Raw genomic sequence first — 17,743 nt, forward strand, 5'->3', positions numbered from 1 at the left:
AAGCTAGTGCCATCTACATCTACAAAGTACTTGCTGAAGCAAGTCCATCCCGACACTGGGATCAGCAGCAAAGCCATGAGTATCATGAACAGCTTTGTGAATGATATTTTTGAGCGTATTGCTGCCGAAGCTTCTCGTTTGGCTCACTACAATAAGCGCTCCACCATCACGAGTCGCGAAATCCAGACAGCTGTGCGTCTTCTTCTGCCCGGAGAATTGGCCAAGCACGCCGTGAGTGAAGGCACCAAAGCCGTCACCAAGTACACCAGCTCCAAGTAAATGGATGCTCTTCTGTTGCTGACCCATGCCATCGAGAAAAACCCATCTCCTTATGGAAAAAATGGCCCTTTTCAGGGCCCACAAAAACATAACATAAAGAGTTGAATAGTTGAATTAACTTTTTTTTACGTCATCAAATAATATAAAGTGAATTAAAAAAATATATAGGAATAGAAATACATAATTAAAATAATTTATTTGAAATATTTTATGGAATTTTTGTGTAGCTTTTTTCAATCACTATTTACTAGTCAAACCGAGCCCCCAATCATGTGTGAGCAAATTCCACTTTAAACTATAAAAGGATGGCGTATATTAGTAGGGAGGATGAATAATACGGTACCCCGAAAAATTTTTAAAACAAAACAAATCAGGTAGAATAGGAACAAAAAATAAATTCTGTGGGGGCGCTAGAAGGAGGCCCAGCCTTTTCGGAGTTCATGTGCCACAGACACACTTTTCATTTTCATATAAGATTGTTTGTTTTTCATATAAAATTTTCACTTCGAAAATAATTTTTCATGATAATGGGTAGGATCGTATGCACATATTTAAAAATTCTAAAAAGCGATTTGATATTTTTATTGCCTGTTTCTGATATGCATACTCTAATTTTGGATCTCTCAAAGGGTTTAAGATTCTATGAAAAATGAATTACATACCAAAGTATGCTTTAGTGTTTTTTTTAAATCAAGCTAGTTTCTTGCAATAAACCATGGGCAGTTTATAAGAAAAAAAGTTTGAAATTAGATTTTACATTTTATTGAATAAAGATATTTTGAAATTTCATTTTAAATGATCAGAAATATATATTCGATATAATCAAGTTTTATCACGCCAAAGGTGGAGCTGACACAACATCATGGGGCAAAATAGTTTAAATAGTTTTTCATTTATATCAACTCTCTATGTTGATGCATTTGTGGCCCTGAAAAGGGCCGTTTTTTTGATGTTATGAAGAAAAATTTAAGCACGTTCTCCGCGGATACGACGAGCCAGTTGGATGTCCTTGGGCATGATGGTGACGCGCTTGGCGTGGATGGCACACAGATTGGTGTCCTCAAACAAGCCCACGAGGTAAGCCTCACTGGCTTCCTGAAGAGCCATCACGGCAGAGCTCTGGAAACGCAGATCAGTCTTGAAATCCTGAGCAATTTCACGGACCAAGCGCTGGAAGGGCAGTTTGCGGATGAGCAATTCTGTGCTCTTCTGGTAACGACGAATCTCACGGAGAGCTACCGTTCCTGGACGGTAACGATGGGGCTTCTTCACTCCACCAGTAGCCGGGGCACTCTTACGAGCTGCCTTAGTGGCCAACTGCTTACGCGGAGCTTTTCCACCAGTAGATTTACGGGCAGTCTGCTTTGTACGAGCCATTCTTCTTCAATTTCTTCTTGTGAGTTTACACGAAAAGGTTTCAGCACGAAATGTTCACCAAAGCGCTCTTACTTGGCCTTTTATGCACTCCCAATGTCCATGTGGTGGGGGAAACTCTTTCAAATATACGAGTTTTAAATTAGTTTTTAATAATAATTTAATGCAATTTTCATATTTTCGAAGAGAACAAATCTAAAATTAATTGATTAGATAGAGAATTCTAGAATAAAATTAGGAAATAGCATTTTTGGTTGCCAAGTGGGCGTGGCTTCGAGGAGGTAAAAGTTATAAAACCACAGTGGAACGCAGCAAAGGCATCATTCAACTCCAAAGCATCGAAGAGTGAGCTTGTCTCATCGTCTTTTTTTTTCAACAAAGCAATCCGAAAAGAAAGTAGAGAAAAATGACTGGCCGTGGAAAAGGTGGAAAGGGTCTTGGGAAAGGAGGTGCCAAGAGACACCGCAAAGTTCTACGTGATAACATCCAAGGTATCACAAAGCCAGCTATCCGTCGTCTTGCACGTCGTGGTGGCGTGAAGCGTATCTCTGGGCTGATCTACGAGGAGACTCGTGGTGTCCTCAAAGTCTTCCTAGAGAATGTCATCCGTGATGCTGTGACATACACTGAACACGCCAAGAGGAAGACAGTCACGGCAATGGACGTTGTGTATGCCCTGAAGCGCCAAGGACGCACTCTGTACGGTTTCGGTGGTTAAATCTTCTGAACATCTCATTCCCGGGAATGCAATGACTTCATCGACATTACAACAAAAAAAAACGGTCCTTTTCAGGACCACAATAAAATGAATAAAGAGCTCTTAATGAATTTCTTTACAAAACTCTAAAATGAAAATAAATTGATTTTTTCTTTGTTTCTCATGCATTGCTTTCTGTAATTGTGATAAATCTGAAAATTATATCTCGAGAAATTTGAATAATGAATTCTTTTATTTGTAAGAAAAACCAAGATTAATATTTAAAAAAATAAATTATTTGTTAAAAAAAAGTCAAATTTTTATTTCTCAACATGCCTTGGAGAAGGAGCAAATGTTTGAAGTAAACGTTCTTCCTGCGCACTTTCTTGATGTTCTTCATTCGCTGCATCTTTTCAGAAATGTGGAAATATTGACTAAAATAGACGTTGAATTAGGAAGATTTGTATTAAATTGAATTCATAAAAAGTTATATTTCCAATATATGAGACATATTCCTCAAAATATTCGATTTCTTTTCCAAATTTTGCATTTAAATTCACTCGATTCTGACGGACTTGAGCATATGTCAAGTTTAATGTTAAAAATCAATATAATCCGCACAAATAATTCAAAAGGAAGCATTTTGATAAATTTGGAAATATAATCAATTTCATCAAAATGATGAGAAAATATTAAAATTACAAAAGGAACAATAAAATTTTGCCTTAAATTGAAAGTTATTATTAAACGTTATAATTTTACATGAAGTTTGCGTTTTGTAATTTGTAAATTTTTGCGAAAATACCGGATGGAACTAAATGAATTTGGGCAAAATACTTATTTGAGAATTAGTCTTTTGATTTTGCATAAAATTACATTTGTGGGTGGAATAGGTGGGAAGTATTTAGGAAAAGTTTGCAAATGAGGGCGAAAATTGAGTTGAATTTCGACCAAAAATACGGTTCCAATAAATGGGTGTGAAAATAATGTAAGGTGAGCAAGTGGATTTTCTGGTAATTTCATTGAAATCTCTGATCTGGAAGTATCCAAAATGGCAGAAGAGACATCCGTAGCGACATCCCCAGCAGCAGCAGCCACCACGGCATCCCCAGCGGCCAAGAAAGGCAAAGTTGCCAAAAGTGGCGGTGCAGCGAAGAAAGCCAAACCAACGCACCCAAAAACCTCTGAAATGGTTAACAACGCCATCAAGAATCTGAAGGAGCGCAGTGGCTCATCCCTGCAGGCCATCAAGAAGTACGTGGCAGCCAACTACAAGGTTGATGCCGAGAAGCTGGCCCCATTTATCCGCAGATACTTGAAATCCGCAGTCACCAGCGGAGCTCTTGTACAGACAAAGGGCAAGGGGGCATCTGGTTCCTTCAAATTGGCAACATCTGCAAAGGGCGAGAAGACAAAAGCAGTAGAGAAGAAGAAGCCCCGTGCACCAAAGAAGGCTGCAACTGGTGAGAAGAAGACAAAGAAAGCTCCAGCATCGCCCAAGAAGAAGCCAACTGCCGCCGCTAAGAAAGCTGTAGCAGCAAAGAAACCAAGTGGCGAGAAGAAGGCAGCTGCCTCTCCAAAGAAGGCTGCTGGAGCAAAGAAGACCGCTCCAAAGCAGAAATCCACAAAGCCATCAGCAAAGTCAGCAGGACCTAAAGTCAAGGCACCCAAACCGAAGAAGACTGGGTCGCCCAAGAAGGCAGCTGCGCCAAAGAAGACCGCCGCCGCAAAGAAGAAGTAAAATGTCTCATTTTACTCTGTATTTCTTCTCCCATATTGGGACAAAACCTTAAGAATAATAACAAACAGCCCTTTTCAGGGCTATCAAACAATTAAAATAGAGAGTTTACTAAATGAAATAACTTAAAATATTGCTGATTATAAATTATTTATTTAAAAATTAATGCTACACAATAAATTATTATTTTTTTTACTATAAAATTATCATCTCCTTGCATAAATTCATCGCAATTCTATGCCTGAATAATAAATCAGGAAAATTTTAAAATTATGCTGCTCAAAAAATTATTATTTTACTCATCTCTCTTGCATAGATGTAACATACTTCATCGTGATTTTGTGCATGAATAAGGAAAATAAAACGAAAATCATTTTTCTATGCTGGTTTTCTTGAAATAGAAATCTTAAAATTGTTTTTGAAAATCCCTAACATGAATTTTTCATGAAAAACTAGTATTTTGTTCCTGTATTTAATGTTCATTTTTATTTTATTTGTGACGTGAAAAAGTTAATTCAATTATTCAACTCTTTATGTTATATTTTTGTGGGCCCTGAAAAGGGCCATTTTTCCATAAGGAGATGGGTTTTTCTCGATGGCATGGGTCAGCGGCAGAAGAGTATCCATTTACTTGGAGCTGGTGTACTTGGTGACGGCTTTGGTGCCTTCACTCACAGCGTGCTTGGCCAATTCTCCGGGCAGAAGAAGACGCACAGCTGTCTGGATTTCGCGACTCGTGATGGTGGAGCGCTTATTGTAGTGAGCCAAACGAGAAGCTTCGGCAGCAATACGCTCAAAAATATCATTCACAAAGCTGTTCATGATACTCATGGCTTTGCTGCTGATCCCAGTGTCGGGATGGACTTGCTTCAGCACTTTGTAGATGTAGATGGCATAGCTTTCCTTCCGCTTGCGCTTCTTCTTCTTATCTCCCTTGGAGATGTTCTTCTGGGCCTTTCCAGCCTTCTTAGCAGCCTTTCCACTCGTCTTGGGAGCCATTGCTTCGATTTGTTTCGATGTGTACTCGAGGAAGTAGCAGTCGATACTGATTCTCCGCCTCGATTGTGTCCCCTATTTATGAACATCGTACCCCTAAACGAACAGGGTCAACTTTTCACACACACACTGCAACGAGAATGTGTGTGAATCAAAGCGACCCGACACTTTTGGGGTAAAAATGTATTATAAATAGGGGTGACGCATTGACGGGAAATTTAGTTTACAGCGAGCTCTCGTAGAGTAACTATCTTCTGCATCTGCAAAAAGTAAAAGCAAACTTTGATCTAAAGAAAAATGTCTGGACGTGGAAAGGGAGGCAAAGTCAAGTCGAAGGCGAAGACACGTTCTAACCGTGCTGGACTTCAGTTCCCCGTGGGACGTATCCATCGTCTCCTGCGAAAGGGAAACTATGCTGAGAGAGTCGGTGCTGGAGCCCCAGTGTACTTGGCAGCTGTCATGGAATACTTGGCGGCTGAAGTTCTCGAGTTGGCTGGAAATGCCGCTCGTGACAACAAGAAGACCAGGATCATCCCGCGTCACCTCCAGCTGGCCATCCGCAATGACGAAGAATTGAACAAATTGCTCTCTGGTGTGACCATTGCTCAGGGTGGTGTTCTGCCCAACATCCAGGCAGTGCTCCTCCCCAAGAAGACCGAGAAGAAGGCCTAAATCATCAATTGACAAATTCCAGAATCTCCACACAAAAAAAACGCCCTTTTCAGGGCGACAAATTTTTTTTTACATAAAGAGTTGATTGAATTTCTATTAAATTCCAATAATTTTTTACCTAATCTTTAAATTAGATTTAAATGATTTTTTAAAATAATTTTTTCTTCCCCTGAAATTAAAGTATTTTTTAATATTTTTTAATACTATTTTTTGCTGTTTGCTGAAGAGAAAAAGAGACGGATAAACATTCTATTTGACCGTGATTCTTCTGCTCGCACAGTACTGATACTGTTTCATTCGCACGAAAGGTTTTTCACAATTTTTCTCGAGATTTTCGCTGAATTAGTGTTTTTTCCGACCAGTTTAAAACTTCTAAAATTCGCGCCAGAAAAAGTCGTGTAAATTCCGGAAAAAAAATCCGGTGAGTTGCGCCCCAAATTTTTACTGAAGCTCCCCGGGGCCCCCGTAAACACCCACAGCAATTTTGGAGCCCCAAAAATGAGTTTTTCCACGAAAAATAAATACATATTTTAAAATTCATCCAGCCAACCCGGGAATTTCTGAAACATTCATGAAACATAGTGTGCTGATGGAACGTCCGATGATTGTCGTAGACTGTCAATTAGAGATTCTTTAAAGGGATAGACGAAAAATCTTTCTTTCCATTTTGGTTTTCGTGGAGTTCGCATCTCTGCAAAGTGAAAGATGGTAATTTTTCTATTAAATATCCTAGAAAAAGCATTTATTTTATAACAAATCTCTCGTTAAAAATGTTCTTTATTGCTTTGTGATTAAAGTTTTATTTAATAACTTATTATTTTCCTGTAAAAATGAAGTGAAAATTGTTCGCCACGTGGTTGTCGGATTTTCCATGAATTCCACTAATGTTCTAACTTTGATTTCATTATTTCTACGTGTATTTCTGTAGAATAAAACTATTTTTTCGTGAAATAGTACAACGTATAATGTTATCGCGGGGATATTTAGTGAATTATTTGAGAAAAGCAGGAGAAAAAATTCATGACTTTAACATAACCTCAATTTCTGCAGTCTCACCGGAAGTTTTCTGCCCCTCGCCATGGGTCCATGGCTTTCTACCCGAAGAAGCGGTCCCAGCGTCACCGTGGCAAGGTTAAGGCCTTCCCCAAGGATGATCCATCCAAGCCCGTGCATATGACCTGCTTCATCAGCTACAAAGCCGGTATGACGCACATTGTCCGTGAAGCTGATCGTCCCGGATCAAGTAAGTTCTCTTCCCAATTCTTTTTGAATTGCTTCCTTTTTGCAATGATGATCTTTTGTACATTCCCTGACATCTTGTGATGTTAAATACAAAGTTTAGCGACGTGCGGACTGAAAATTCCCAAATAATTATCAATTTTGTGACTTTTTATCTTTTTTCTAAAAAAGTTTTTTTTGTGTGTAATTTTAGAGATTAACAAGAAGGAAGTCGTTGAAGCTGTTACCATTCTGGAAACTCCTCCAGTTGTGGTTGTTGGAGCCGTTGGCTACATTGAGACTCCCTTCGGAATGCGTGCTCTTGCCACCGTGTGGGCTCAGCATTTGTCCGAGGAATGCCGTCGTCGCTTCTACAAGAACTGGTAATTTTTATGGCAAAACTTCTTTTTATAATCTCTATAGCCTTGCTAAAACAGTACCCTCAGCTCTTGGATCAAATTGAGAGAGCTTCTGAATTACTTGGTCGTGTGATGCCCATGAAAAGTCATCCCTCTGTGGGTAGATGTAAATGTGGCGAACACGGTGAAAGAGTTGGATCCTCCGCTCATTGAAGAGGTTCACTCTTTTCTCCCTTTTTTTCACAAAAAATCTTCTCCATCTTCCTGCCTAAAGGTACAAGAGCAAGAAGAAGGCCTTCACCAAGTCTTCACGCAAGTGGACCGATGATCTCGGCAAGAAAGCCATTGAGAGTAATTTCAAGAAAATGGTTCGCTACTGCAAAGTTATTCGTGTCATCGTTCACTCTCAGGTGAGTTTTCACGAAAAGTTAAAATTTTAAAGAAACAAAAATGCGACGTCCTTGGGCGGTGGGATTCTTTCCTGTCGTCCTAAAATACGGATCGGTGCTACCATTCAATGTAGTTTCCTTGCCGTAATGTCGTAGATTATACTGCCCTTCGGGTGGCGGTGTCTGGTATCTGTGCTTACTCCCTGTAGCCGCTCAGGCTATGATCATAGTCAAACAAACCTGCCATGCACAGTTTTCAATTAATTTTCTTCACAATTATTGAGCTTTAGAAATTAATTTGAAATTAACTGAAAAAAAATCTAAAAATTCGCAGATCAAGTTGATTAAGCAGCGTCAGAAGAAGGCGCACATCATGGAAATCCAGCTCAATGGTGGGACCATTGAGGATAAGGTGAAGTGGGTTAAGGAGCATCTGGAGAAGCCCGTGCCCGTGAGTGAGGTTTTTGCTCAGGATGAGATGATTGATTGCATCGGTGTCACCAAGGGTAAGGGATTCAAGGGTGTCACAAGCCGTTGGCATACCAAAAAGCTGCCACGTAAGACACACAAGGGTCTCCGTAAGGTTGCCTGTATTGGAGCATGGCATCCCAGTCGTGTGTCCTTCACTGTGGCACGTGCTGGTCAGAAGGGCTACCATCATCGTACTGAGATCAACAAGAAGATCTACCGCATTGGTGCTGGAATTCACACCAAGGACGGAAAGGTGAGTTCTTTGCTTTTATTTTTTTCTTTAAAACTTTTTCACGCAAAGAATGATGACAACAAATCTTGAGCCAAAAAAAAAAGACATCTGATTCACTCTGTGAGAGATAAATGATAGGCCTGATAATTTTCCCAAAATTCCCACATTGTGATGATTTTGCCTAAATAAGTTAGAAGAAAATTTTAATATTGTTTTTTTTTTTGTTTTGTAGCTTGTGAAGAACAATGCTTCCACAGAGTACGATTTAACGGATAAGTCCATCACCCCAATGGGAGGATTCCCCCACTATGGTGAGGTCAACAATGATTTCGTCATGATCAAGGGATGCTGCATTGGATCCAAGAAGCGTATCGTGACACTGCGCAAGTCTCTTCTTGTGCACTCGAAGCGTTCTGCCCTTGAGAAGATCAACCTCAAATTCATTGATACATCCTCAAAGATGGGTCATGGTCGCTTCCAAACTACAGCCGACAAGGCCACCTTCATGGGACCACTCAAGAAGGATCGCATCCGCGAGGAGAAACTTCTCGCTGCCGCTTCCAAGACGGCTTAATTTATACACTTGTCGTGTATATTAATGTTCTTCAATAAAGCTGAAGACACAGGAGATGAGTTTTTTCTTTTTATTTTTTTTCGCATCGACAAAGGACAGAGGGACTTTAGAAAATAATAAAAAAGAATTAAGTAGTTGGGTGATCTTCATTTTAATTCAAGAGCAATAATTAATTCAAGAAGCTCGTTCGTCGTTTTCGCATCCGCTTCCCTGTCTTCATCCAGACACTGCCGAATAGCGTCCCTGCATTCGTCCTCATTCTTCATCATCTTCACCATCCTGGAAGAGATCTGGAAGACAAGCATTAAATTAATAATAAAAATCTCACCTACAAAAATAGATTTAGTGCATGATTCCTTACATCCTGGACATTCTGCAATTTTTCAGCTCTGTCGTCGTTTTGCAACGTATCCTTCTGATCCTTACAAAGTTTGTCCACCTTTGGATTACACGGTTCACAGATTTTACGATTCCTCTCAATGATTTCTCTCAAATCTTTCGTTTTTTCTTGAATTTCCTGCAGGAACACCTCGTTGTCACTTTCACCGGAAATTCGTCGTTTTGAAAATAAATCCTCAATTCTTCCCTGGGGGGCTTCAATTGTTGACCCCGTTTTTGTTGAAGCACCAAATTTTGCAAATATAGAAGATATTTTTCTCAGGATTACAAAATCATCCTCTTCCGTTTCTTCTTTTGGTATTTCCGTTTGCTCCAGAACACTTTTGGACACTTCCTTGAAGTCATTTTTGTATTCGCTAAAGTTCTTCCAATTTATCACAGTTTCTTCTACTTTTCCGGCTTCCATTTGTGGTGTTTTTTCGAAAGAAAAATTGAGGAAAATTGTGGAAAAGCCGCGTTTTGTTTACAAACTGAAAAGAGATACAGTGGGACCCCATTACAACGACCACTCGGTTAAACTACTCTCGCGCATTAAAAATAATGAGTGTGAAGAGTACATCCGAGTGGTCTTTATACTGGGGTCCCACTGTACAAAACATGAAAGAAATATCGCGAAAAATCATGTTTCACGCAACTGACAGTATACGTCTGAAAATTTGAACTAAACGAACTTTTTTTTTGCATTTAGACAAAATTCGGATTTTCTTGTTTTTCTCCCAAATTTTTTGACATAAAACGCCTTTTTGGAACTCCTGGGGCACTTGCGGGTGCTCTCGCGGCCCCGGGGAGCCACTCTGTGCGAAAATTGGGGCCGGCGGAAATTTTGACGGTTGGGGATTTTACACGACTCTCGTTTCCCGGAAATGGATTTTCGCGAACTTTCGGAATTTTTTATGCCAAAAATTCAAAAATGTTTTCCTGGTCACAAAAAACACAATTTCCCCGGAAAATTCGGCGGAAAACGCGAGAAAATTGCGAAAAACTGAATGTGTGAGGGAGACGGATAGCGGTGAAATGCATTCATCTCATTTTGTCATGAACAAACAGTGCCAAAATGTAGTAGTGGTGCTTTTTGGAACTATAATTTAGGGCGCCAAATTCAATAATCGCAAAAAATGAGTAAAAATTATTTTTGGGGCGCTACGAAGGGGGGCTCTGGGCGGGGAATGAATATCATGGGCGACAAGAGCCTGAATAATTGCTTCATGTAAAGCCGGTCATTTTTTTTGTTGGTACACAGTGTAAAGGAGTTTACCGTTTTCGTATGGGAAAATCCTTCAATCCATGGAAACAAATTAAGACACGTATTTTTGGAAAAGAAATCCCTAAAATCAATAAAATTAAATAATAAATCAATAAACACTTAATCTGGGATCAGCTGGAAAAAGTCGGCAAAGATTTGCCTGAAAATGCTTAAAATGACGTCACTATTGCGATTTTCTTCTCTCTTTTATGCATGGCTGAATGGGTTAAGGTCAACTAAAAAATTATAATTCTCTCAAGAATCTTTATGAAGTCATTTTTATTCGTCAAATTTTACATAAATATTTAGAGCTGTTTTTTCCTCTTTTTTTCTCCTTGAATGTTGATTTATTTTACGATATTTTTATGTTTTTTTTCATCTCATTTTACCTTTGAATAAAAGGGGACAAAGTATTAGGGGAAATATAAATGCAAGCATAATTTTCTCATAAATTAATTTTTATCTTCTGGGTGAGAAAATGAAGTTTATCTTGAAGTTACGGCATTTTTTAAATTGCTATTCATATAGTTTTTTCTTTGCTTTTCTTTCATTTAGAGGAAAATTATTCTCTTTTCTTTATTATAGCAATTACTTGCGCCTGCATTTTTATCAATAAAATTGTTTGATACTTAAGAAATTGTGTGCAACTTACATGGGGGAGTGTAAATTGCAAATTATTTTCTTTTGCAAAAACACATAACATGGTTCATTAAAGCATTTCTCATCTTTTTTTTTTCTTTCATCGACTTGCCTCCAAAATGTTTATCAAAGTCATTAAACAGTTTTATTTATTTTTTGCTTCTATTTGCGTCTTTTTTTTTCTTTTAATTTATCTGTCAATCTTTTCCTTTTTCTTGCGCTTTTTCACTTCTTGTTTTGTAAGGGTTATCTTTAATCGCAATTTGCTGTATAACCTACCAAAAAGGGAACATTAATGATTTTTGAAAATCACCCCAAATGACTCTTTTTAGCTCAACTTTCTCTTTATGTGGTTCAATTTCATGTTATTACATTTTATTTTATTTCTCTCTTCTAATTTTATGATTCGTAATTACTGCAGAAATATAAAAAATATTTAAGATTTTTTTTGTTACTAAAAAATTATCACTTTTTCCTCAATCTCGTCATTATTTTCTCAATTTTTTCCTTGCATTCTCTGTTCTACAGTAGACATAATATTATCCATTTATTTATGTATATAGGTATGCAATTAATATAGCAAATATTTATTTTTTTAAGCTTTTCTCAACACACAAGATTTCTTTTTTTTTTTCTCTAATATTTTGTTCAATAAATATGTGATTTTCAATTTTTTTTTCATACGGAATTTATTATGAATTATAAACTGTTTAAAAATGAAGAAAACACTGACGCAGAAAAGGAAAAGAAAACAGATTAATTGGATAAAATCTCTATTAAATATATTACCCCACAAGATATGCCATCATTCATTCCCTTTTCGTCTCGTTCGCTCAGTTGATTTTTTTCTCCTCTTTTTTCTTCTTCACACTTCCTTTCTATGTATGTACATATAATTGAATTTCTAATCATAATTTCATCCTTATCATTAATTCTTTTCTTATTTTTTTTCATGCTATTACAAAAACAGTCAGTCTCAAATAGGCATACTCTCTATACAGTAATATTTTCTCCTTTTTTTTAGCATTCTTTTCTTATTAATACAAACATTCTCGTTCATCTTTGCATTTTAAAATAAAAACATAACAAAATAAAAATTAATTAATGAAATTTGGAAATATTTCTCTGAATGACTCTTCCTTCACAGACTGTTCCAGAATAAAAAAAAAATAATTTCAATATTTAAAGAAAATTATTTGGGCTTTTATTGAAATTACTAATAAATTGTTTTTTGAAAATAAATGAAAATCACTTTATTTTTGTCTGATTTGGATACAAAATATTAAAAATAAAAAAAAAAATATTTATTAAAATTTTTATAACACTTTGACTGGAACACTCTGTGAAATCATATTTTCTTTCTTGGAGTGTTTTACACAAAAATATTGTGCTGTTAACATTTTCCGTTTTTATCAATCTAAACATTCATATCTCTCTCTTTTTTTTCTCAGAAGCTAAATATACATATATATTTCTATTTACAAATTACAATATTATTTTATATTAATTAATAAATTGAGTATTATTGGGAAAATTCTGTAATGTAAATATTTATAAATGTAAGACAGGGGTGGTGGTGATGGGAAGATATTGGGAGCTTATAAAATTAGACAAAAAAAAAATTAACTAAATAAAAATAAAATATAATATTTAAAAAAAAACATTTTTCTTTTGATTTTTTTTCTTTAATAAACTGTTGTAGTACAGAACACACGCAAATTTTGGTATGGAATTTTGTTTAAGAATTCAAAAAATAAAATTTTTCTTCAAAAACTGTGAAAAATTCTCTTTCATATTTTAATAATTATAAATTTTTTCCATGGGAATAATAGTTTGCCAAAAAAACCGAAAGAAATTCTTTGCCAGTTTCATAGTGTGTAAGATTTTTTTCATTTATTATAAACCTTTTGTCTCCTTTATCGCCTTTTTTGTCTCAACACCATGCTTCTTTTAGAAAACTCTTTAAACGTTTTTTTTTCTTTCTAATAATTCAAAGTAATTTTTTAATTATTATTAGTTTTTTTTAAATATTTTCTTTTGCATAATGCTGCTTACATTTTTTCTCAGCCGCGCGCGCGTACATTCATAATATAAAATATATTACTATCATTTCTATTACTATCATGGTGTTATTTTTTCATTTATTTTTATTTATTTTTTCTTTACATAAACTAGTATCTACTGCCTTTGCGTTATGAACATTTTTGGGATTTCTTCGATATGACTAGCTTTTGCACTAAGCTTCATTTTTTTTTCTTCATTTTATCTTGTTAAAACTGTTGACTTTTTTTTAAAATTTTTAATTTCTATATTTTATATTTCATTCTTGCTCAAATTGATTTAATTTAAAAATTGTTTTGCTTCTGTTGTGTGTGTTTTAACAAGGATTACTGTAAGGACTAATTACGCGCTATTTCACATTTTATTTTATTATTTTCTGCCTATTATTTTAATTACAATTTTTTATTAGTTACAAATGGCTTGAGAATTATACAATCTATTTTTCACCTATTTATTTTTCCTGCTATTTTTACTCAAAGTTTTTTTCTTTACATTCCTTCTATTTCAGAGAAAGGCTTGGTTTTTGTTTGCAAAAAAATGGAAGTTCAATTTCTTTTTCTTTTCAATGTAGGTAAGTATTAGTTAGTAACCTAAACTAGGTTTTTTTTTTTAAATTTAATGTGCAGGCAGAATTTTTCATTTTAAATTTTCTTTTCTCTTTTAAAAAAAATGATGCTTTTGTGCAAAATTTACATTTTAAAATTAAGAAAAAATGTATATTTCAGTTTACTTTGCAGAACAAAAAAAAATAATCAGTCGAGTGTGAAAAAACATACTTTTTTTTTAAATAAGTGTATAATCCTAATTTTTATTTTCACAAAGTCAGTATATTCGAATAAAATGCAATGAACCTAAAAGTAAGATATTCCTCTGTTTTGTAAATTAAAATTATACTATATTTTATCATAATGAATGGTCTAAATCGGGATAAAAGTCTCGTTTTTCTTCTTGAATCGCTTTATTGCGCAGGATGAAAGCGAAAAGATTGAAAATAGAAAGATAGCAACTATTTTTTTTGCAAAATTATGGCATTGCTTAGATAAGGATGCGAAAGAAATATGCGGAGCTAAAGAAAACGTCGGGATTTTTATTCAAAAGTTCTACAGCAGAATTTATTAAAAGGATAATTTTTTGTGTTTTTTGTATAGGGCGCGAGACTAGATCTTAATGCTTTCTATACAATATTTTTTTCTTTATCAAGACATTTTCCCAATGTAATTCATTTAAATTGAAAAATTTTGGTCAAAAATTCATACTCTTTTTGACATTCTCACTCATTCAGGTTTCATTCTAATGATGATTTCTATACGTATTCAATTTTGTCATTTAATACCATTTTCCAATTAACTACACAGCCCCGCCCCCTGTATTTTTATGGTATATATTTTTAATTAAGCAAAAAAGGGTAAAGGAAGAATAATATTTTAAACAAAAATCATTTTTCGATTAAATACATTTCATTTTTACGTTAAATTGCATTCCAACCCGCGTTTGTATTTTAATAGCATTTAAAAAAAGTTAATGAAGAATTTTTAACGTTTTCTTTGTACACGAAAGGAGAATAGAGTCAAAACATCGAAATAATAGTTTAGCAGGAATATGAAAATTATATAAAATCGTTTGAATTTGGAGTCAGATTTTAAGGATTTTTTTTGCTACAATTAAGAGGTCGAATTTTATTTTTTTAAGCGTACCTATCTCATTATTGCTTGTAGAGCTTTTTAATAGATTTGCGCAAGATTCTATCACACATTTCTGTGTTTTTTTTTTAAACATCGTAATGGCCAATGGTTTTCCCAGCTAAACACATTTTAACAAAAAGCAACAATTAAATTTTGCTTTTATATGTAACAGCGATTCTTGCACAAAAATTAGAAAATTTTCAAAATGAATCTAAAATAAAATGAGACTGCTAATGATTTTTTTCTTAATAAATTGATTCAAGTAATCGTATCTCATTGTCCAAGTCTGTTTGGCACAGATAGCAAAGAAAAGTTTCAACGGAAAATTCTTTTTTTTCCATTCCCAAAAGTAAATGAAACTTATCAATTATATATAGCAAATTTTAGAAAATACATTTTTTGTGCTCACAGCGCATTTTTATTTCTCTTTAATCGTAGGTAGATTTTTTTGACTGTCACATTTATTCTCCTCTTTTGAAAATTGCAATAATCGAGTTTTATTTAGGTTTTCTTACCTACCTATTCTTGTAGGTAGGTAATACCTTAATAATTGTGCAGTGATACCACGTTGTAGTCTATATTAAAGATTTGATAGGTCTTCTTTTACTAAATCTCTTTCATATCCCATAGAAAGAATTTAATAAAGTTTTCGTTTAAATTTTCTCTTAGTTTTAGAACTTTCTGTGAGGACAATAACTCCGATTCGAATTAATTTTAATTGAAAACCCATAAAATGCCATTCTTTGTTCATAAGCAGAAAACCGATTTAATGTTTTTTTTTATATTATAGCTAAAGTTAGAACTTCCGCAGTTTTAAGATTTTTGTGGAGATGAGAAAAATTGATTTTTAAGTTTCCTTTATAGGCTGGCATTGTTAGATTTTTGTAATAAAATTAATTCAAATTGAAGTTATTTATTTCAAAAGGAGTTTATTCGTGTTGGTATATGGGAAAATATCTCATTCTGGGTATGCGTAATCTTGTAATCATTATAATTTTGATTCTCTACAAGATTACACGGATCCCGATTATTTCCTTGAATGATGATTTTTCTCGCACAGAAATGCATAAACTCCTTTAGGATATAATTTTGATATCTTTTTTTTTTAAATCTTTACTCGAATATCATGGGAAGGAGTAAAGTTCAGGAAATTGTAACTTGCTTCTTAAGTTTTCTTTTCTGATTAAAGTGAAGAAAAAGTATTGCAAATGAGTAAAGTACATCTGCGAAAACACAGAAAGGAAGATCTTAAGATGGAGAATAATCATTTTCTGTTTATAATGAAAAATATTAGTAAAAAAAATCTGCTTTTGATGACTTGATCACATCAATTTATTCTTTTGACTATGAAAGACTCATTTTCTGACCCTGTTTTGAAATTTATAAAAAAAAACTTTTGTGGAATATGAAGAATGTTGGTTGAAGTAAGAAAAAATTACCACTTCCGCACTGAAATTCCACAATTCATAATTTCCTGCCAAGTTTCTAATAAGATTTATATGGATTGATCAATTAAGTTAAATTGAATGTAATTGAGAAAACTTATTTGACTGACTTGATATCTAGCTTCTCTGACGGGTTGACTGTGAGGTGGAAAGGTCACGAAATTTAGCTCAAAACTTTGATCTCACTTGCAAAACTTTCATCACCCTGTATTTAGCATCATGTGTGTATGATCGAAAGGCCACGAAGTTTTTTTCGCAATGTGTACACTTTAGAAATCTTCAGCACAATGTTGTTATCAGCCACAAGTGAGATGGCGAGATAAAAAAAATGTGCTGAATTGCCATTTTTTTTTTGCTTATAGAGTATGTGGGGAAAAAACTTACATTCATTTCTTTCGGATCTTTGTAATCGTTTTTCGTCTTGATTTCCAGCACAAAAGTGTGTCTCTCTGCTGAGAGATTGTGATGGGTGATTTTTAGACACATTTCATTCCTCTCTATATCTTTTCTCCTTGCTGGCGTTTTTTTTCTTCTTGTTGTTACCTTTTACTGTGCGAAATAAAGTCTATGGACAATTCTTCCTCATTTGCAGTCATTTCCCCTTGACATTCACAGCGGCATTTCGTGACTTTCTCCTTCCCACCGTGGATCATTCGGCCCCTCGCGGTGAGTTCTTGATGGGGGCTGTCGTTGTGATTGGTATGGTTGTTGTGGTTGATGTCTGTGCGATAGTGGTGCTGATTGTTGTTGTACACTCAGCAGAATAATTCGTCTCTGCTGCACTGCTCGTTGGCATTGACATCACATCGTTTGGTACTTGCTGAGGTTGATTCACCTCCGTCGGTGTCTCGTTCTGTGTTGCATGCTGCTTCTGCACAGCGGAAGGTATTTCCAAATTCGCAGCGATCGATGTACTCGTGGAGGCCGGGGACGCCAGGACGGTGGTTGGCGTAGATGGGCCATCGGACGCAATGCCGCCGCCACCTCCACTTGGCGAATTGCTGTCTGCCACTGTCCAATTCCGCTCAATACCTGCAATACGACATACGGAATATTCCTGCTAACACACACTAAAAAGAATTTATATAAATTTGCAAATATCTTATCTACTTTTTCTTTGTCCATCTAATTTCTCTCATCTACACCACATACACCACTACCACACACAATTACTAAGATTTATGTACAAACTATAGCCATTTCTGTTTTTTTTTATTCATTTCTTTCAACAACCTCCTCTACCGCGAACTTCTTGTCTCTACAGTCTACGGAAAA

The 17,743-nt window shown here is 35.2% G+C and overlaps 7 protein-coding genes across 8 annotated transcripts in view; 4 read left to right on the forward strand and 3 right to left on the reverse strand.

Annotated features, from left to right (window-relative positions):
• The first annotated feature begins 1,966 nt into the window (after positions 1–1,966).
• LOC129785925 (histone H4) lies at positions 1,967–2,637 on the forward strand. Its single transcript, XM_055820594.1, has one exon. It carries the CDS (start codon positions 2,060–2,062, stop codon positions 2,369–2,371), a length of 312 nt encoding a protein of 103 aa, XP_055676569.1. The 5' UTR covers positions 1,967–2,059; the 3' UTR covers positions 2,372–2,637.
• Positions 2,638–3,371: 734 nt separating this feature from the next.
• On the forward strand, positions 3,372–4,170 carry LOC129785898 (histone H1-like). Its single transcript, XM_055820567.1, has one exon. It carries the CDS (start codon positions 3,402–3,404, stop codon positions 4,089–4,091), a length of 690 nt encoding a protein of 229 aa, XP_055676542.1. The 5' UTR covers positions 3,372–3,401; the 3' UTR covers positions 4,092–4,170.
• A 467-nt stretch (positions 4,171–4,637) lies between these two features.
• Positions 4,638–5,153, reverse strand: LOC129785919 (histone H2B). The gene has a single exon (XM_055820589.1). The coding sequence runs from the start codon at positions 5,085–5,087 to the stop codon at positions 4,716–4,718; it is 372 nt and encodes a 123-aa protein (XP_055676564.1). The 5' UTR covers positions 5,088–5,153; the 3' UTR covers positions 4,638–4,715.
• Positions 5,154–5,312: 159 nt separating this feature from the next.
• LOC129785916 (histone H2A) lies at positions 5,313–5,808 on the forward strand. Its single transcript, XM_055820586.1, has one exon. The coding sequence runs from the start codon at positions 5,382–5,384 to the stop codon at positions 5,754–5,756; it is 375 nt and encodes a 124-aa protein (XP_055676561.1). The 5' UTR covers positions 5,313–5,381; the 3' UTR covers positions 5,757–5,808.
• A 549-nt stretch (positions 5,809–6,357) lies between these two features.
• LOC129785865 (60S ribosomal protein L3) lies at positions 6,358–9,053 on the forward strand. Its single transcript, XM_055820523.1, has 6 exons — positions 6,358–6,464; positions 6,807–6,999; positions 7,189–7,357; positions 7,608–7,743; positions 8,057–8,446; positions 8,658–9,053. Exons 1-6 carry the CDS (start codon positions 6,462–6,464, stop codon positions 8,997–8,999), a joined length of 1,233 nt encoding a protein of 410 aa, XP_055676498.1. The 5' UTR covers positions 6,358–6,461; the 3' UTR covers positions 9,000–9,053.
• Positions 9,054–9,131: 78 nt separating this feature from the next.
• On the reverse strand, positions 9,132–9,881 carry LOC129785903 (uncharacterized). Its single transcript, XM_055820572.1, has 2 exons — positions 9,361–9,881; positions 9,132–9,289 (listed from the first exon to the last, which is right to left on the reverse strand). The coding sequence occupies exons 1-2, from the start codon at positions 9,802–9,804 to the stop codon at positions 9,146–9,148; spliced, it is 588 nt and encodes a 195-aa protein (XP_055676547.1). The 5' UTR covers positions 9,805–9,881; the 3' UTR covers positions 9,132–9,145.
• A 2,711-nt stretch (positions 9,882–12,592) lies between these two features.
• LOC129785830 (nuclear receptor-binding protein homolog) overlaps positions 12,593–17,743 on the reverse strand; it is a 28,638-nt gene continuing 23,487 nt past the window's right edge. For both annotated transcript variants that reach the window (XM_055820463.1, XM_055820464.1), the window contains exon 11: positions 12,593–17,500. In XM_055820463.1, coding sequence (XP_055676438.1) covers positions 17,118–17,500 — 383 coding nt within the window. In that variant the 3' untranslated portion in view covers positions 12,593–17,117. The remainder of the gene's footprint in view (positions 17,501–17,743) is intronic.

This window comes from Lutzomyia longipalpis, chromosome 1 (assembly GCF_024334085.1).
Source record: "Lutzomyia longipalpis isolate SR_M1_2022 chromosome 1, ASM2433408v1".
Taxonomy (NCBI): Eukaryota; Metazoa; Arthropoda; class Insecta; order Diptera; family Psychodidae; genus Lutzomyia; species Lutzomyia longipalpis.